The sequence below is a fragment of the Gorilla gorilla genome, chromosome 8 (genome assembly GCF_029281585.2).
Source record: "Gorilla gorilla gorilla isolate KB3781 chromosome 8, NHGRI_mGorGor1-v2.1_pri, whole genome shotgun sequence".
Classification (NCBI taxonomy): Eukaryota; Metazoa; Chordata; class Mammalia; order Primates; family Hominidae; genus Gorilla; species Gorilla gorilla.
In genome coordinates, this window is record NC_073232.2 from 100,107,018 (window position 1) to 100,128,512 (window position 21,495).

The 21,495-nt window shown below is 35.3% G+C and overlaps 1 protein-coding gene across 8 annotated transcripts in view; it reads right to left on the reverse strand.

Annotated features, from left to right (window-relative positions):
* ATAD1 (ATPase family AAA domain containing 1) overlaps positions 1–21,495 on the reverse strand; it is an 88,519-nt gene that overhangs the window by 25,744 nt on the left and 41,280 nt on the right. For 6 of the 8 annotated variants that reach the window (XM_019035318.4, XM_019035317.4, XM_055353213.2 and 3 more), the window contains 3 exons: positions 14,077–14,175; positions 11,737–11,857; positions 5,909–6,109 (listed from right to left, as the gene is read on the reverse strand). In XM_019035318.4, the coding sequence (XP_018890863.1) occupies positions 5,909–6,109; positions 11,737–11,857; positions 14,077–14,175 (421 nt within the window). Of the gene's footprint in view, positions 1–5,908; positions 6,110–10,466; positions 10,557–11,736; positions 11,858–12,722; positions 12,742–14,076; positions 14,176–18,600; positions 18,761–21,495 lie in introns of those variants that run through there. The other 2 variants (XM_055353217.2, XM_055353218.2) reach the window with 2 other exon arrangements.

The window sequence follows — 21,495 nt, forward strand, 5'->3', positions numbered from 1 at the left end:
TTTTGTTCATGAAACAAGTCTTGACTGAGTTTTGACCACAATCTGTTATATGAGGTCAGGCATGAAAGTTTTCCACTTGTGGCATCATGTTGGTGCTCAAAAACTTTCAAATTTTGGAGTACTTTGTATCTTGGATTTTTGGATTACAGATGTTCAATCTGTATCTACAAACACAAACAAAAAATTGGATAGATTTTTTTTTTTTATAAAAGTAAATACACATCTGACAAATGGTGCTGGAGCAATTGGACATTCATCGGCAAAAAAACGGACCAACACAGACTGTAATTTTCACAAAAATTAACACAAAATGGATCACGAATATACATGTAAAACACAAAATTATAAAACTTCTAGGAAATAATATAGAAGAAAATCTAGGTGACCTTGGACTTGATTAATTTTTATGTCTAACACCAAAAGCATGATCCATCAAAAATAAATGTGTAAGTTGGACTTAAAATTCCTGGCTGGGCATGGTGGCACTTTGGGAGGCCGAGGTGGGTGGATCACTTGAGGTCAGGAGTTTGAGACCAGCCTGACCAACATGGTGAAACCTCATCTCTACTAAAAATACAAAATTGGCTGGGCATGGTGGCGAATGCCTATAATCCCAGCTACTTGGGAGGCTGAGGCAGGAGAATCACTTGAATCCAGGAGACAGAGGTTGCAGAGAGCTGACGTCGCGCCACTGCACTCCAGCCTGGGCAACAAGAGTGAAACTCTGTCTCAAAAAATATATAAAATAAAATAAAACAAAATAAATAAAATAAAATTCGTGCTATGTGAAAGATACTGCTAAGGAAATGAAATGACAAGCCACAGACTGGCAAAAAATATTTGCAAACGCATACCTGGTAAAGGACTTGTACCCAAAATATAAAAAGAACTCTTAAAGTTCAACAATAAGATAATAACCTAATTGTTGTTCCCAACACAAATAAATGATAAATCTTTGAGGTGATGGATATTCCAATTAGCCTGATTTGCTCATTGCATAGGTACCTCATACATATGTACAATTATTATGTATCAATAAAAAATTAAAAAATCAAACAATAAAAAATATTACAATTGTTTCAAAATGGGCAAAAGATTTGAACAGACACCTCAACAAAGACACACAGACGACAAATAAGCATATGAAACAATGTTCAACATCACGTCATTACGAAAATGCAAATTTTAAAAATGGGAAACTATTAGATACCTATATACCTATTACATTAGCTAAAATCCCCAAAATTAATAAAACCAAATGCTAGAGAAGATGTATACCAACAGGAACCTCAGTTATTGCTGGTGGAAATGCAAAATGGTACAGCCACTTTGGAAGACAGTTTGCTAGTGTCTTACAAAACTAAACATTGTTTTACCATGTGATCAAGCTGTGGTACTCTTAGGTATTTCACCCAGTTGAGATGCAACCTGTGTCCACAGGAAAACCTACACATGATGCTGTCAGCAGCATTACTCCTAATTGCCCAAAACAAGGTGTCATTTTAATAGACGAATGGAAAAACTAACCGTGGTACATCTACATAATAGAATATTATTTAGCAATAAAAATAAGCTATCAAATCATGAAAAGATGTGGAGGAAACTTAAATGCATATTGCTAAGGGAAAGAAGCCAGTCTGAAAAGATTACATAATGTATGATTCCAACTGTAACATTACAGAAAAGGTAAAACTATAGAGACAGTAAAAACAGATCAGCGGATGCTAGCAGTTTGGGAGGAAAAGGGAAGGACAAATATTTGATACTATTGTGTGTGAGACTGTAATGATAAATAAAAAACATTATGCTTTGTCAAAGCCCAAAGAACTGTACAACACAAAGAATGAACCTTAAACTATGGACTTTGGTTAATTACAATGTATCAATACTGGTTCATTATTAAATGTCTCATGCTAGTATTAATACTAGGAGAAACTATATATCTGGGGGGCATATGGGAACTCTATATGATTTCTGCTCAATTCTGCAAACTTAAAACCATTATTAAAAATAAAGACTATTAATGTATTTTAGAAAAGGTTAATGAAGATATGAGGTTGCAAGAAACAAAGAAAAAAAATCCCAGAGTTCAGAAAAAAGTGGAACTGAACATAAGAGTTGGAAAACCTTGATGTGATTATGCTACCGTCTGTTGTGTTTGTATACACAGCAGGTATGCATATAGACATATACAGCATCAAAAGGTTCTGCTTTGTTGTTAACATCCACATACAGTCTGAAGCCAGGATGCTTGGAAGGATTAACACTCACAGAAAGTGTAGACAAGAAAAAAAAATTTTGCTCATCACTGTACAAGGAAACTTGTCCATCTTTGCCTGGGCTCTGAGGGGTAAAAACGTCCTCCTTACACAAAAAACTAGGACCATGGGGAGTCTCTTTCAGGTATGAAGTCTAAATTTGTACCACCATTCAGTCTGGGAACACACAAACTGAGAAATTATCTAAAATTGGTTTTGAACGATCAGACCCCTGAAGTTCTAAGCTGAGGACAGAAAAAGTACTCTGGATCTTCTTACGCAAAAAAGAATTCTCATATAAAAACAAGCCTAAAGCCATCTAATGTTACAAATGACACAAGGAAACAAACCACTATTTAAAAAAAGTCAACATAAAGTAAAATTAGAATTTCAGAAAAGAGCAATTCAAAAACTATACAAAAATAGTACGTTTAAAATTCTAAAGATATAAAAGGGATTGAAATTCTAAAATAACAAGCTACAGTAAAAAAAGGGAAACATTTTATAAAGAACCAAACAGAACTTCTAAAGTTCAAATATAATCAACAAAAAACAAACCCAATAGTTGAAAGATTAAATATAGCCAGGGAAAGAATTGCCTTTATAATCTACTCAAAAATTGAATTATTTTTAAGTTGTACCATTATTTTGTGTACCAACAAGAAACTTAAAATGCTGTCAACTCAATTGTAACATGCTATCCTAATTTCGAAGATGTTAAAATGTAAAAAACAAAACAGTATGTCTTAGAATTGATGAAATACTGTACAGAACTAAATGACAAACTGTAGAAATGACTCAAAATGGAAGAGATGAAGAATTTTTTTTTTTTGAAGATGGGGTCTTGCTCTGTTGCCCAGGCTGCAGTGCAGTGGCATGACCTATGCTCACTGAATACCCTCAATCTCCTGGGCTCAAGTGATCCTCTCACCTCAGCCTCCCAAGTAGCTGGGACTAGAGGCATGCGTTACCACACCTGGCTAATTTTTGTATTTTTTTTGTAGATATGGGGTCTCACACGTTGTCCAGGCTGGTCTCAAATTACTGGACTCAAGGAAACCTCCTGCCTTGGCCTCTCCAAGTGCTGGGATTACAGATGTGAGCCACCACACCTGGCCTGAGAATTGTTTTTTTTTAATGGGAACATTGCAACATGCAAATATATACAATGGCTGAGAAATCCTCCAGAATTAATGAAAGTCACATATCCTCAGATAAACTACCGTAAGGCTTAGCAGGCTAAATGAAAATAAATGCAGACCTAGAAAAAAACCATACTTAAATAGCAGAATGACATGAAAATCTAACAGCAACTAGAGAGAAAGGATAGATTACTTACAAATACAGGGCAATAAGGAGAATTCTCAAAAGCAACAAGATTAAAAAGATTAGAATGCAATGGAATTGTAGCTTTAAGACGCTGAATGTGATTCTGTATCATTTAAGAGAGAAAGTAGAATTAACACATGTTCACACACAGAAAGAATCTACTCTTTGTACAACCTTTGCTGAAAGAACTTTGAAAGACTTCAGTAAAAACAAAGTTAAATCCAGAAAAGACAAGATCAAAGAAGCAATGGTGAGCAAAAAACCTAGCAAACGTGGCACTAAACAAGCAACGCCAGTATAAAATAGCAATTAATATCGAAGGTAGAAGAAAAATAAAATGTTTAACAATAACATGTAAGAGATGAGATATTATTATTACCTAAGAGTTCTAAGTTCTCTGTGAATTATTTGGAAGGAAGGTAGAGATTACCTTTGACTTTTAAGTTGATATTCTAAACGTTTCACTAAAGTAAGAGAACGTATAACTTCTAAACCTGTAGCAAGAAAAAGGGAATAAAGCAAAAAAGTCTACTAGACTGGTAAATTAAAAGCAAAAAATAATATAGCAGAAATAAATCAGCTAGGTGTTATAATCCCAGCACTTTAGGAGGCTGAGGCAGGAGGATCACCGGACCCCAGGAGTTGGGGACCAACCAAGGCAACATAGTGAGACTTCGTCTCTACAAAAAAATTAAAACATTAGCAGGGCATGGTGGCACACGCCTGTATTCTCAGCTACTTGGAAGGTTGAGGTAGGAGGATCACTTGAGCCGGGGAGGTCAAGGCTTCAGTGAGTCATGATTGTGCCACTGCAATCCAGCCATGACAGAGCGTGAAAAAAAAAAAAAAAAGGAAATCTGAATTATCTCAGCTATCATAACAAAATCAAACTAATCACACTTCCCAGTTAAAGAGAAGCTTAGATTAAAATGTTTAGACAATATAGCTAATAGGCCAGATGTGGTGGATCACACCTGTAATCGCAATGCTTTGGGAGGCCAAGGCAGGGCAGATTGCTTGGCCCCAAGAGTTTTAGACCATCCTGGGCAACATGGAGAAACCCTGACTCTACAAAAATTAGTGGTGTGTGGTAGCACACACCTGTGGTCCCAGCTACGCAGGACGCTGAGGTGGAAGGTTCACTTGAGCCTGGGGAGGTTGAGGCTGCAGTGAGCCATGATCACGCCACTGCATTCCAGCCTGGGTTAACAGAGTGAGATGCTGTCTTAAAAAAAAAAAAAAACAAAATAAACTAGCTATATATTCCTCTGTTCAAGATGCACACCAAAACACCAAAATAACTGGAGTAAATTGATGAGAAAAGATACATAAAGCAAACAAGTAACCAAAACAAAGCTATACTACATATTTGTATCTATTTTTCTCTCTACATATTTACATAGCCTATCATACTAAATTTAACTATAATAAAATATAATTCAAAACTACAGTAATAAAGCTATATATATATCCCAATACTAATAATACTGTATTAGTATAACTATATATATTTATATATACATTATACCAGGAACAGAACAAAAATATTGATCCATAAAATATAGCAAGAGTCCGTTAATATAAAAGTCATGACATACAGCAAAGGATAGTCTAGTTTGCTGTCTTTTTGGAAAAGAATGAAATTAGATTCCTATCTCATGTTATATATAATTTTTAAAAAGAGAACATTTATGGGGATAGTGAAGGTATTTGTAAACCAGATACAAAAAGTATAAACCACAAAGGAAAAATACTGACTACAGCCAAATAATAAACTGTAAAAAAAAAACTATCAGAAAAAAGACTAGAAAATAGGTGTAATCATAATAAACATCAACAAAAGAAAACTACAAATAACTCCAAAGAAATATTGACAATTCACAAATAAGAAAACCCAAATGGCTAATCAACATGCTAAAAGATGCCCAAGTTTACTACCAAGCAGGAAAACATAAATAGGTATAATAACTAAAGAACTGGTAATCCTAGTGAGGTTGAAGATAGATACATCACACAACCAAATGATTCAACTTCTAGGTATCTTTCCCGGGCAAACATATATACATGAGAAAACATGTACATGGATATCTACTGCATACTGTTTGTAACAGAGAAAAGACAGAAAAACCTATCTGTCAAGCAGGGGAGTATATAGTCTATGGTTCATTCTACAACACAGAAATTATACATAGCATATTATGATGTTGGTTACGTTCTTTGTTTTATTAACATGGCCTAATAAATGTTAAAAACTAAATCTGGTTATCTAAATATCTCTAAAAATGGCCTTTAAAAATACTCATATAGAAAACATAGCATACCTATTTCATCTATAAAGATGATGGATGGTTGTAGCTTTATGGCAAGGGAGAAGACAGCAGCAGCCAATTTCTGAGATTCTCCATACCACTTATCGGTCAGTGTCGAAGGCTGAAGGTTAATAAATCGACAGCCTGCTTCTTTGGCTGTGGCCTTGGCAATCAACGTTTTACCACAGCCTGGAGGCCCATAGAGAAGAACACCTGGAAATGAACATGTTATTTATTACCTTTAAGGGGATATTTGCTTTAATTTATATGATAATCAATAGAATAGTAATTCCTTCCACAAAAAACTTTCCCAATATTCAATTCTGCTTTTATTTAATCTTGTTTATAGTAGGTAAGATAGAAGAAAGGAAGATGCCATGTTCTAAGCTCAGTGTCAGTTAAGAGCATGTATTTGGGGATTACAGCATCCTGTGCCCTCTCCCTTCATGAAAAGGTTCAGTTTAAATGCTCACCTTGACATCCAAATTCATACCACTTTATCAACAGTTGATAAACAAAATCATCTAAGGCCCTCCACCTTCACAAGCAAACAAAGCACCATAGTGCTTTGATATTAGCCTACAGAAGGTAAACAACTTCAAAACAGATTGTGGCAAACACTGTTTTGCTGTTGCTCACAGATTAAGTTTTAGCCAAAGGACATGTGCCTTTTTCCAAACAATCTTTTCCTAAAAGAAACAAATTATCAGTCACTCATGTTTTAATTTCCAAAGAATAAAACTGTATTATTAACCTATGGTCTCCATTAACAGCATTTTGCTGCTAAATACAATTTAAGGTAACACTTTTAATACAAGGGATCTAGAGGTTGGGATCTTGAACATTTTGGGAACCACCACCAACTGTTTCTCAACTAAAATGAGATAGCATTTTCTAAATTTAATAATATTAAATATATAATACTAAATATATAATACTAAAATTATAATTTTACCAAATTACTAAACTCAGTACTACATGATTTGGCACCTAAACTTAGTACTAAGATGGTTATTAAAATAAACCATCTACAGACAGCCCTAACAAAAACTGTAATAGGCAGACCTCTGAAAATATTTAATTCAAAGCTCAACTTTTCCTATGAAACATTATTTTTTAAAATGCCATCTATATAGATGGCATGCTAGGGTGAACTGGAAGGGATCTGGAGGAGTCCAAAATTTTCTTATATATAATAAAAATAAAATTCAAAATGAGAGGAAAAATAATTTTGTATGAAAATTCCCAAAAATATCTCAATTTAAAAAAAAAAAAATCTGCACCTGATTCCATAACTCTAGCAATTTTATTTTTCACATCAAACACTTCAAAATAATGTTCAAGCTCTTCCTCAAGCATACATAGAATTTTCTACTGGTCTTTATAATTCTTGAAGATTCAAGTTCTAACAGCAACTAATCTAAGTTTAATCATCTGAAACTAAACTTTTCTAAAGCTGACTTTTAAATTTAAATCCATAAGCTTTACCAATACATGTTAATTGTATTTTCAAGCATTCTGCAAATTTTAATTAAGTTCACTTAGGTGCTTAAAATTTGGTTAAGTCAGTTATAATTTGAATCTTCTAATGACACTTTTCTTTTGGATGGCTCATATGAAACAATAAAGAATAGTAATCTAAAACCACCTGTTTGCAGATACTTGGAATTACTAATTTCATCATTTTGATCACATAATTTAATATAGAATGCATATCCATTATAAAACTTTTATACACATGTTACTTAAATCTCTGGGCTTTTATATTGTTACACTTGGTACTTTCTTAAAAACTAAATTTCAAGGTTTTTAGAACAAAGTATTTATGGAAAAGCCTCCATATTTTGTTGACTTTGTGGCTACTCTACCACTTCATAAACATATTCAGAGATTTTAGAATGTTGTGTTTGATTCAAATTATTCATCTATCACTTGGAATATTTCCCTTCTAGTAGTTCGGTTTTGTTACTTCTTAGCAGGATTAAGTTTTTCCTCTTCAAGGATTACAATTAGTGTTATTAACTGAGCAGTTATGAGTGTCTGGAGTGCCTAAAGATTAAATATGCGAAGAAAGCTTTTGGCTATCCTAACTTTCTGGGGACAGGCTGTAACAGAGAAGGTACACAAGCTGTCAATATTCCCTTCTTGACCTGGGTAGTAGTTACATAAGTGTGTTAGCCTTATAGTTATTCAGTAAACTGCTTTATCCCCATTCCTGTGGCTCACGCCTGTAATCCCAGCACTTTGGAAGGGCGAGATGGGCAGATCACGAGGTGAGGAGATCGAGACCATCCTGGCTAATACGGTGAAACCCCGACTCTACCAAAATATAAAAAATTAGCCAGGCATGGTGGTGCACGCCTGTAATCCCAGCTACTCGGGAGGCTGAGTTAGAAGAATCTCTTAAACCCAGGAGGCAGAGGTTGCAGTGAGCCGATATCGCACCATTGCACTCCGGGGTGGGCAACAGGGCGAGACTCCGTCTCAAAAAAAAAAAAGTTACACTAAAATTCAGATTGGCTTGTCTGACAAATTATCAGTGAGTCTACAGATAACGTTATTTAGAGTGGCACCTTGTCTATATACTTTCCTAAAATGGTCTCCACAGTGATAATAATTATGATGGGTGACAAATGAGTATTGCAATGAATGTGAGGCATTTAGCTTTTATTATTAGCTTTGCAACCTTTAAATTAGTTCTTTGAGCTTAATCTGATACTTTTATAACCAACTTCAACAAATAAAAACTGTGTTTATTATCTTAAGCTTTATAGAGGCTTAAAAATTTAAACCCCTTTTTAAGACGGATGTTTTTGGTAATGGCTTTACTTAGTAAGTGCTATATGCAAATAAAAGATTTAGGAAGAGGATGGGCACAGTGGTTCACACCTGTAATCTCAACACTTTGGGATGCCGAGGCAGGAGGATAACGAGCCCAGGAATTCAAGACCAACCTGGGCCACAAAGTGAGACCCTGTCTCTACAAAAAATTAAAACATTAGGCAGGCATGGTGGTACATGCCTTGCAGTTCCAGCTACTCAGGACCCAGAGGCAGGAGGATCATTTGAGCCCAGGAGGCTGCAGCAGTGGGCTATGGTTACACACTCCAGCCTGGTGACAGTAAGACTCTGTCTCCAAAAAAAAGGATAAGGAACAAAAAAAGTATTGGGATACACAAATCTAAATTTGAGATAATCCTCATTTGTGACAAATATTCCACCTTAATAGTGACTATTTTTCTTTTTTGGACAACTGTTTATTGGCTTTAATATAAAATTTATCCAAATGGTGCAAAAATACACATCTATATAAATTAAATCTACTTAAATATAAAGTACTTGAGAAGAATATGGGTCTTTATAACAGAAAATCTATTTTTAAAATTATTTTTTTCCTTAGGTTATTCACAATTTAAAGAATGCACCAAAACATGAAGTATAACATTCACAAATATAATAAAATTTATATACCAAAATAACAATACAGAATTCAGAAAGTTTACAGAGGAAGCCATATGGTATTCAGATGGATTTTGCTGGAATTTTAACTGTTGTAAATTTTTAGACGTTTGAGGGAAAAAAATCACTTTTTTAATATAACCGTCAATATCTTATGTGTGCCCCCATTTCCCTGTCACCAATTAGCTGCATCATGGTGTGCATTAGCTTCAACTTTATATCTATACACAATAGTTACATATGACCTCATGCACTGCATGGATACTGCAGTCACTCTCCAATTATCTTTTTGTAGTCTGTGTGAAGCAGTGATCACTTTCAGCTCAGATAGCAATAAACTGTCTAAGGATAACATAAAATTGTCAATAACTCTAACCTAGGTAACCTAGTTCCAGTCCCAAAATGGAACAAATAAGGATGCATCTGATTTTACACTCTGCTTCTATACACCAATATCCAATTTATGTTGAGGGTCAAAAAGTAAATTAATGATCTTCAAAACTGTTATTCTTGATTAAAAATTGTCCAGACATAAAGGTAAAAAAGTTCAAATAGCAAAACTTTATATAATCAGAAAATATTCATGTAACTTTTAAATTGGACAATGCTTTCAAATAAGAAGCAAATTTACATATAACTTTTGAAGTATTCCCTGCATAATTTGGTATCCACTCTGCTAAATGGGTCTTTAAACCAAGTCCAACTGGAGAAATCACCCAATTACCTGGTCTAAGATAACACTGATAAAAAAAGAAGCTTTCTCCAACAGCATATAAAAGGTATTTTACTTTCCTAAATTCACTAGCATTGTCAAATTGAGAACTAAAAATGCAGAAAAGTCATTTTTTGTTCAGACTACAAATAACCTGGAAGAGGGTAGTAAAGACTTAACTAATCCAACTATAGCCATACATTTTTGATCTGGGCTCAAACAATCATTCAAAGTTTTTTTGGGGGCAGGAGGGAAATCACAATAAACTAAGTGTTTTGTTACGAAAAACTATAAGCAGTGTTGTTATTTCAGAGAACAAAAAGAAATACCTAATAGCTTTGTTGTTTTAATAATAAAAGAACATGTCATTTTTGCTGTTAACTGTCATCCTCCACTTACCAGAAACAAAAATTATGTAGTTCATAAAAATGCACAGGTACAGGCTTCAGTTACCTTTGATATGTAAATTAATGCACTTTATTGATATAGCTGCAAATTTAGAAAGATTATAAGCATTATAATTTAAACATACATAATGCTATTTTGATATTTTTAAAGATCCACTTTTTTGAAAAATCAATGTGACTAATAATTTAAGTCTTGACTAACAACATATCAAACCCATATAGTTTTGGCAATGCATTAGATAAGAGTTTCTGCTAGATGAAAATAAGCTATCTTGTGAAATTTGGATCTGAACGCCATAGTAACACACACATATATCTCTCACTGTAAATTATGTACACTCCATCCGAATCACCTTTAACAAGCCTTAAGCATGACAGAAATATTTGCACTAGCTGGGCACAATGGCTCATGCCTGTAATCCCAGCACCCTAGGAGGCCAACGCAGGTGAAGAACTTGAACTCAGGAGTTCAAGACCAGCCTGAGCAACATGGTGAAACACCATCATTACCAAAAATATAAAAAAAGAGCCAGGCGTGCTGGCACATGCCTGTGGTCCCAGCTACTCAGGAGGCTCAGGTGGGAGGATCACTTGAGCCTGGGAGGCGGAAGTTGCAGTGAGCCAAGATCATGCCACTGCATTTCAACTTGGGTGACACAGTGAGACCCTATCTCAAAAATAAAAGAAAAGAGAGAAAAGAAAAAAAAGAAATATTTGAATGAACAAGAATTACACTTAATGATGCAGTTATGAGCACATTCAATTCTTGAGTTCCAAGACTTTCAAAGTGATTTTGAATAAGCAAACATCTCCATCAAAGTTAAATATTTAATTTCTAGTTCATCTGCAGATAAATATTTCCTGAAAAAGAATCATTACATTCTAAAAATAAGATCGTTGGAGCTGTGAAACAAGAAAAAAATGTCTTGGCTTGAAAACAAAACAAAACAAAACAAAAAACTTGTATTATGACTTTGAATCTTTCTTTAATCTTGATTTTCCAAATTTTAATTTACTTGGAAGTAAGAGAAAAGAAATTGAAGGAGATTATTTTAACAAGTATTTTAACATGTAAATACAGGGAAAAAGTTTATCTCAATTTCAGAAGCTGAAGAATGAGCAATTATTTTAAGAAACTGTTCACCTAGATCTCAGCATCCTCTTGAGAATCTGATTTCACAAAAACTAGTTCTACAATGGCAGAAAGTTTCAATGTTTTCTAGGATTTTAATGCTTTAGGCGAATATATACCTTTACCATACCTTTTGGAGGCTGCAGAAGCCTGGAATTCTCAAACAAATGTTTCTTTTTGATAGGTAAGATGACTGTGTCTTTCAGATCCGTAATGACATCATCTAAACCTGCTATATCACTCCAAGTAACCTGGCAAAAGTTAAGGTCAACATGAATTTTACTACAAATGTACACTCATTAAAGTAAAAAGAACGCTCCCAAAATTACAAATGTTAATCTGATAATTATACATAAATAAGTTAAAATCATATATTAACATAAGTAAAGACTTTTCCAAGCAGTAATGAAATCAACTGCTATGAAACTGGAAAAAGGAATTTAATAGTCAACTATCTACTATTAAAAATCTGTAAGTCAGGTACTCAAAAATCTGCAAAGGTCTAATAAGCTAAATTCATTCCACTTGTAAGGAGGAAATACTCTGCCCCAAGAATACTGAGAACCAGCTGAGACATAACTTAGCACTGGCTGATGGGAAAGAGCTCATCAGGAATGTACCTATTTTATACAGGATGTTGTCAAGCATCACAGAAATTAATTTTAGAAATAAGGTCTTACAAAACATAGCTTCTGAATTTTATCCATCAAAAGTAAACCTATGGACCAGGTGTGGTCGCTCACGCCTGTAATCCCAGCGCTTTGGGAGGCCAAGGTGAGCGGATCACTTGAGGTCAGGAGTTCGGGACCAGCCTGGCCAACATGGTGAAACCCCGTCTCTACTAAAATTACAAAAAAAAAAGAAAAATTAACCAGGTGTAGTGGTGTGTGCCTGTAGTCCCAGCTACTTGGGAGGCTGAGGCAGGAGAATTGCCAGAACCTGGGAGGCGGTGGTTACAGTGAGCCAAGATCATGCCACTGCACTCCATTCTAGGTGACAGAGTGAGACTCTGTCTCAAAAAAAAAAAAAAAAAAATTACATCTATGTTCAAACTTAAGGAAGTATCTTTATAAATAAAAACAGGGCATACGTATTTTCAAAATAGACAAGAAAAACCTGATTCAACTTGTCCTGAAAGGACTGGCACTTGTCCTGAAAGGAGCTGGAGTTGGGGCCAATCAGAAGCAATACTTTACAATAGATTCATTTCCTTCAAAATGTAAAAAAAAAATGATCAAAAGGGAAGGTGCAAACCAGCAGCCAGATCTGAAAAAAAAAATAACTTTCATTGTAACAGCAACAAAAAACTAAGTCTGTTAGTACAGATTTATTCAGAAATTAATATAGGCAGGGTTCCAAGAAGGTACCATTGTAAATCTATAAACCAAATTCAAATGCAGGCTTAATTCTAGGGTGTGTGTATGTCTCTGTATACACAGGTATTAAGACATTGCAGACTTTTATTTTCTAGATATGGAGATGGGACTATTTCATTCTATTTATTTATAGCAATATAACATTAATGTATTAGGCAAATATTTCCTATTTATAGAATTTATAAATGTATACTTATTGTTACAAAATATTGATATAGGATCTTATACATTACATCAATCTCATCCTCAAAATAATCCTTATGAAGTAGGTAAAGCAGGTATTATTAGCTCTAGATTATACATGAGGGAACTGAGACTCAAAGAGGAAATCATTTGCCAAGGCCATTAATGGAAAACCTGGGATTTAGTATCCTGTGTTATCATACCATATTATGAAAATTAAGGTTTAAACTCTATAAAACAAAAATCCACGTGACTTAAAGCAGAACGCTTTATATACCACAAAGGCAAATACATAAAAGTTTTACTAAACAAATGTGTACAGAAAAGAGTTAACAAAGTAGGCCTGAGACTGTTGTCCTTAGAAAGGCATATTTGCAAGATTGGCCCTTGGCTGGCATGTGGAAACTTAGATTTCAGAAGAGTGCCACAATTTCTTGACAAGAACAGCTCACTGTGCCTAAACTGTTTGTGCAAACAATATGGTTTATGGTGAAACATCCATTTTCCTTCTGGGAGTCTAGAATTTTGGTACATTTAAGGGAAGAGGAAAGCTATATAACCAGCCCCCAATAAATATGTTGGGGACTGAGTCTCCCGTGAGCTTTCCTGGTGACAATACTGCACATGTGTTGTCACAACTTGATGCACTAATTAAGCACTATGTGACTCCACTTGGAATCTTGTGCCTGGCTTCCTTCAGACTTCATCCCATGCCCCCTTCCCTTTGCTGATTTTGCTTTGTATCTTTTCAGTGTAATAAATCATATACAGGAATACAACTATATGCCGAGTCTTATGATTCAGCCTAGAGAATCAAAGAACCCGGCCGTGATCTTTAAGACCCCTGACACAAAATGCTAGAACCCACCCCCACCTCTAAAAAAATCTTAAATAAGATTAAAGATACATACATGCATATTAAGAGGGTCTACAAGATGAGCAGCAATACTCATTTCATATTCTGAGAGCTTCACATTTTTCACTCCAATTTGCTTCATTAGTTTTTCTGCCTAGAACGAAAAGAACAAGCAACCTGCTTTGATTTGATATTTAGATACTGGCACTTCGAAATAGATATATGTGAAGTCTAAAGAGCAATGAACAGATATACAAGAAATTTCCAAGGATATTCTAGGCCCCTTGATCTTAGCCTTCTCCATTGTGAGCCCTCAGGTAACGATTTGAGGCTCTATTCCACATAAATCAGGGAAATTTAACCACCTTTCAGGAAATGAGAAAATAGGGTATGTGACTGAAGAGATCTTACACTTCCAAGAGGGGCTCCCATTGTTTCAATGAGACTCTAGGATACAGCTTAGTTTCTCATTCCTAACAGGACTATCATGACTGGCAAAGGTGAAATCTCAAGATGAAAGACAGAGGAGTTAAGGAGGGCAAGAAATGTATAACTGAAGTTTCTTTAAACTGAGTATCTGAAACAGATGTCCAACTTCCTTCAAATTAATCCAGGTATCTACAATAGATGGCCATACATATCCCATTTTAAATTGCTCTGTTATGCTGTCCCTTTTAGGTAGAAGACAATTCCTGGGACTAGGCAACCAGAGTTATAATAAAAATAACTCTAAATTAGAAGTATATTTGTGTATACTCTCAAAGCAGGGCACAACCAGCATTAAACCTATGAGTTCTAGCAATACAACAAAGCTTTCAATTAAAATAAAGATAATGAAAAACATTTACTGAGTGTGCCAAATATTATGCCAAAATACAGTAAAAGGATTAACTTATTGAATCCTAAGAGCCAATACTATGAGATAGTCATAATATTTTCCCAATCACAGAAAAGAAACTGAAGTTTAGCATGATTAAGTAATTTGCCTTTGGTTAAAAGTTAGCCAAGAGAAGAAACAAGATATGAATTCAAGGAGTCCAACACTAGAGTCCACACTTGACTACCACACATATTTGCCCTGATTTCTTCCATTTTAAGATTGGAGTTTATAACCATGAAAGAGTCTTTAAAAATCTATACATAACAAATTCAAATTTCAATTAAGTGAACATTTTAGAAATGAAGGGACTCTGGTAAATCATGTTTACCTAAGTTTTGGTTATTACATTTTCCTAAAATGCATTTGATTATATAGAATCTTGCTGTCTATGCAGGGTTATGACTGCTCTAAAAGGAAATTCACATCACACAGCATTTTAGTTATAGAATAGCTAGGAGGTTAGGATAAATGTGTTTAATAGCTTTAAAAAAAAAGTTCTATGGGGGCCAGGAATGGGGGCTCCCAGCACTTTGGAAGGCTGAGTTGGGAGGATTGCTTGAACCCAGGAGTTCGAGACCAGCCTGGGCAACACAGACGCCATCTCTACAAAAAATCAAAACTTAGCTGTATGTGATAGTACACGCCTGTAGTCCTAGCTACTCTGGAGGCTGAGGGAGGAGGATTACTTGAGCCTTGGAGATCAAGACTGCAGTGAGCCATAATCATGCCACTGCATTCCAGCCTGGACAAGAGACAAATCTTGTCTCATAAGAATTTTTAAAAAGTGCTATGAACCACATCACATAATCAAACAGGATACATCTCCTATTTATCTTGCCCCTGTAAAGTCACTGAATCAATAGATAATCTTTTGTAGATTCCTTTGTCGCTTGTAAATACCTTCTCTTTTACTGCCATAAGTCATTTACATGTCAGTTAAAAAAGGTATCCTATTTTAGCATCTGAATAACATTTACTCTTCATTTTCATTATGCTACAGTAAATGTGAAACCCTCCCACATGTGTTCTTTTTAAGCAATGCTCGAAGACAGTGGTTTTCCCAGGGGACATTTGGCAAAGTCTGGAAATACTTCTGGTTGTCACACTTGGGGGTAGGGTGATACCAGCATCTAGTCAGTAGAGGTAGAGATGCCACTGAACATTCTACAAGGCACAGGACAGCCTCCCTTTCCCCATCCTAAATAATTATTGGCCCAAAATGTCAACAATGCCTGATCTGAGAAACCCTGTTTTATTCCCTATTAGCTAGTTGCCCTGAAAATTTTACTCTATGCCTAAATAAAGCTTTTAAAATTGCCTCTTGATTTAAAGAATAGCCTTTATTTCTATCTGGAACTTCCTAAATAAAAAATGACAAATGAATAATGTTTAGTTTACATAGAGACAGAAAATTTTATCTTTTCAAGTTTACCTAAGATCTCTTTCCTGCAACAGCGGTCCCACTTCAACAATCTCTTCAGATTGTATTCACAATATATCATTAAAAGGAAAGGGAAAAGGAACTAATGTTTTCATTGAGCACCTACCATATCTAGCACTGTGCTAGGTAATTTACAATCAACCCTTAAAATTAACCTGAGAAGTAACTATTATTATCCTTATTATTTAGATGAGGAATTTACAGGTCAGAGAAATTAAAAGAAATGTCAGGATTATACAGCTAAGAAGTGACATTAACAGAGCTCAAATACTGATTTGTCTAATTTCGAATCCCATATTTTGCTGAAACACTAATATTCTTCATTTGGGAGAGCAGAACATGGCTGGCAAATAAATGGAACACACCAAAAAACACACCAAAACTGCCACCAAACAAACTGTGTCCCAGGAAGAAGTTATACAATTGCCTAGTTTTGACACTTTTAAGTGAGCCACTAGATAAGCAGAAAAACAAAATTATGATTGGACTACTGTAAAAATGGCTTATGTTTATGCACACTTTCTTGTTTACAGCTTAATGAAAGTTATATTTTCTGATCACCATGGTTTGCTTGTTGTTTTTTTTTTTTTAAAGTAGGTCTCTCCAAGTGGTTGTTGTTTCTGTGGAGGGAAAATGAGTTGGATGGGGAGTGTGTGGGGGCCAAAAGAAAGAGGAAAACTTACCTTTTACTGTATACCCATATTTTTGACTGTTCCAAATGATTTTCTACCCTTTCACACTATTTTTTACCCTTTCATGCTATTTCATTTTTTTCTCCATGTAAAGTATTATTTTTTCAAAAAGATTAAGAAGTGGAATAGGAAATATTAAACTAATATTTTTGCCTGGAGTAGGGAAGGCAGAAATGGGGACAAGCAGCAGGAAGAAAATACTTATGAGCTAACACTCATTTCATTCAGGTTCTAAAGATTCATAAAATTGTCCTTTTGGAAGAATCAGTTTAGAAAGTTGGACATGTCATTAACAAGAGTGAAAAATCAGAGATGAACGAATTAAACTTAAGTTAGAAACAAGGACAACCTCTGATCTTTTTACCAAGGTCACAGCTGAAGTGTTCCAATTTAAGTGTATGCAGACGAATCACTGATATAAAGCTTTTTAAAAATGCATTTAAAAGGGAACTAACAAGGAGTCTGAGTATGTAAGTATCTTTATATAATAGATATAATCATTTATTACAAACTTACATTAAAACTCTGGAAAAACATCTTCTACACATGTGGAAACAGTGACCCTCTTTTAGGGTTAGTGTACTTATACCTCTTTCCTCTCATTTTACCATTATGTATTCTGAAAGTTCTTGGGTAAGATGGCTTTGTACTGTAAAAGGAAAATAAATCTTGAGGGCCCCAAATCACTAAGCTAAAGGGAAAAGTGAAGCTGGGAACTGCTTAGGGCAAACCTGCCTCCCATTCTATACAAAGTCACCCCTCTGGCTCACTGGGATAAATGTATATCTTACTGCCTCCTTTGGAGAAGCTAGTAAGAAATTCAAAAGAATGCAATCATTTGCCTCTTATCTACCTATGACCTGGAAGCCCCCTCCCTGCTTCAAGTTGTCCTGCCTTTGTTTCCAGTTCTGGACAGAACCCAATGTTCATCTTACATATGTTGAGTGATGTTTCGTGTCTCCCTAAAATGTATAAAACCAAACTGTTCTCTGACCACTCTGGGCACATGTCTCAGGACCCCCTGCGGCTGTGTCATGGGCCCGTGTACTCAACCTTGGCAAAATAAACTTTCTAAATTAACTGAGACCTGTCTCAGATATGTGGGGTTCACATTTTGGTGACCATGAAGGGATTCTGAGTGGAGGTGACCCTGACCTTTGACAAATCTCCTATCGGAGCTTGATACCAGCATGAGCTAACTTTATGGCTCAAACCAATAGTACTATTTGCTGATGTCTGTGAGTATCCCCTCCAGATAAAACCTGATCTCCCAAAATTTGGTGGAGACCTAAAGTTTATTTTGCAATACAACTCCCTTTTTTTTGGAGTTTCACTTGCTTCCAACAAGGAAAGCAAGATTTCCTGCTTACATAGCGATGGACAGAAGGTAACTCCTTTACAGAGTTTGAGCTCACTCCTAGCAGGGAAGATGAGTTTGACTTTTTTCCTGCTTCTAGGATGTAGAGAGCAGTCTTCAGCCTGAGACCTATCCCTGGGTTAAGTACCTGAATTGCGGTTTTGTCTTGGCTAAAGTTTAACAGCTAGCTGGTCTTAATTTCTCCTTACCATTAGCGCAGTCAGTGATCATATTGTTGGGTTTTTTGTTGTTTGTTTGTTCTGGTCTTTCTCCCATCAGATTGGACAAACTCTACGTGACTTGGTCAAATCTGAGAATTCCAAATTATGGGTAACAAAACCTCTCTAATTTGGCTAAAATTCCTTGCAGCTGCAAAAGAGGAAAGAAAAAAAAAAACAAAAACAAAAATCCATGCGCTTGGTTTCTGTGTTTGCTTACTGTCTTAAAAAAACAAATGTTCTTTCATTTACTTTTCTTCCACCCTATACCTCCTTCCCCCTTTGCCATCTGTAGTACCAAAAAATCTAGAGAACGTTTCTAATGACTTGAACCCATTAAAAGAATTCAGAACAAAGACACCACTCACCCCTTTTAGAGTGTTCTGTTTTCCTTGTGGAGTTTCAAGAGTCATGGGCAGATTCTTCTTAAGTCTAAACCTCTGTTTCCATATTATTCCATGACCTGACTTCTTTGGCTTGGGGGTACCAGAGATTATCTTATACCACGAGAGGATTTGACCTTGGTGTGTGTAATGGTGAATGAGAGCTACAAGTTAGGGGTGGCTGAGCACAGTTTACAGGAAGTGGTCTTGGCTGTTTTTTCTCCTACGAAGTTGTTAAAGATCCTGATTCTACTTCAGAGATGCATTCTAAAGGGTCTTCTCTATTGCCTTTTCTACCAAAATTAATCTCTGTTTGGCTTTTCTGCGCACATTTGTGTGAGGAACTGAACTGTTGTTTTTGCAGGTAAATGACAGATTGAGTTTTCTCAGCTCCAAAGAGAAAGGGTGTTTTGCTCCCCCCAGCCAAAAGGTGCCCCTGGGTGACCGGGGGCCTAATGGGAGTGTACAGGGGGTTAACCTCCCTCAACGTGCAGTGGCCTTACAAGAAAATCCCCAACAAAAATTAATTTTTAAAAAGGCTCGTCCAGGAAACACACATAAGTCCTGATCATCCCATGTTTTGAGCCCTCTCAGAGGTCATGGACCTCTGGAGAGAGAAACCAAGACACGTAAGAGGGCGGAAACAACTCAGTGGTGACACACTGTGGAGTCCTGCCCACAAGCAGCACACATCCATCCACACATAAAAACCCTAGGCCACAACTCAGTTCCTCCTTTTAAGAAAAAGTGGGAAACATTCTAAGAATGAGGAGAATGATCCCCTTTCAAGCACTCCATAGGTTTTATGGCACCACTACTTGCCAGAGTTTATGTAAAACGGAAGTAACATGGTCTTTGTGCACATTTACATTAAAGAAAAAGAACCCTAAGGTCGACTTACAAACTACAGAGTTGCTACGTTCTCTTTCTGTGTCTTTCATTTCTGGCTGCTTTACATCTGCTGTTATTTTTCTACTAAGATAAAAACCACTGTTTGGATCTAACAGGTTTTTTGTTTTTTGCGAGCCAGTGAATTTGTATTTATCTCATGGGTAAAGTTCCAAAGTAAAAGCTATAGGATCTGTGTGTGTGTGTGTGTGTGTGTGTGTGTGTGTATTTAAAATGCCTTTATAATTTCCATAGCTTTATGTTTAACTGGCAATTAAATCCATTTTAATTTCCCTCTTAGCACACTAGACGTTTTCTTTCCACACTTTATGGTGTAAATTTTGCTATCTGATTTTCACCTGAGTTGTTTCCTTTAACATGCAAATTAAAGGCTATTTAGCTGACAACTGCCTAGGGTAGTGAAAAAGGTTATTAAGAATTTGAAGTCTAAGGTAGGAAATTAAAATTTTTATGAATCTATAATATGTACTTCTATCAGCATGCCTAATATGTCTATGTATTTATGTGTTATGTACACAATGTTTCACTACTGAAAATATATAAAAGAGCTCTAACTAATTGGCTTAAGAAAATAAAAATGCTTGAATCAAATACTTCATCAGGAAAAAAGAGAAGACTCGTCAAATGCTTTTTCAAGTTTACATAATTTAATAAAATCTTTAATAAATAAGCTAGCTTTAAAATTACTGGTAAAGTAATATCAGAAATATCTTAAGAATTGCCAAAATATATTTTTGCTTGCATTTATTAATCAAGAAATTTCATACTTATCCCTGCAAAATACTATTAACATGTCAAAATTTGGCATAGGGATTAAAAACCATAAATTCAGCCCCAAACAGAATGATCTTTGCTTGCGTAATTGTTAATAAATAAGACATTGATATTGGTTTAATGAAAATAGCTACATCTTGAAGTTAGTAAGATTATCATAACTTCTAATCTTGTGGCTTTAGGCAGTCTAGACCATAGGCAGTAAGGTTTGTTTTGGGAAAAGGCTGTTATTGCCTTTGTTTCAAAGCTAAACTATAAACCAAGTTCCTCCCGAAGTTAGTTCAGCCTATGCCCAGGAATGAATGAGGACAGCTTGGAGGTTAGAAGCAAGATGGGGTGAGTTAGGTCAGATCTTTTTCACTGTCTCAGTTATGATTTTGCAATGGTGGTTCTGTAACTTTAAATGATGACCATTACAGTTTTCATAAATAATCTAGGTAAACAATTAAAATAATTAGGTAAATGCAATGGGATAATTGTAGACAAACTCATCATAATTTAGAATCTAAAGTTATACTAAAATAATAAATATTTCAATAAAATATATTGTAGAAAAAAATTTTTTTTTAAAAAAAGTGTGTCCTTTTTAAAAAGGTGAACAATTTTTGTCTAATTCAATGCTTATTTAGGTCATGTATAAAAGAAGGTAAAAGGAACCAGGAAGTAAGAGACATGTAAAGAAAGTTGTAAAAATAAAGAGGGTTGTGTTGGTAAGAAAGCTTAAAAAGAAATAATGAGAAAGACTCTTATATGGTAAATTTAGTCCTACAATAAAATGACTGCTTAAGAAAGAGGATGGTCAGGACAAACCACAGAGTCC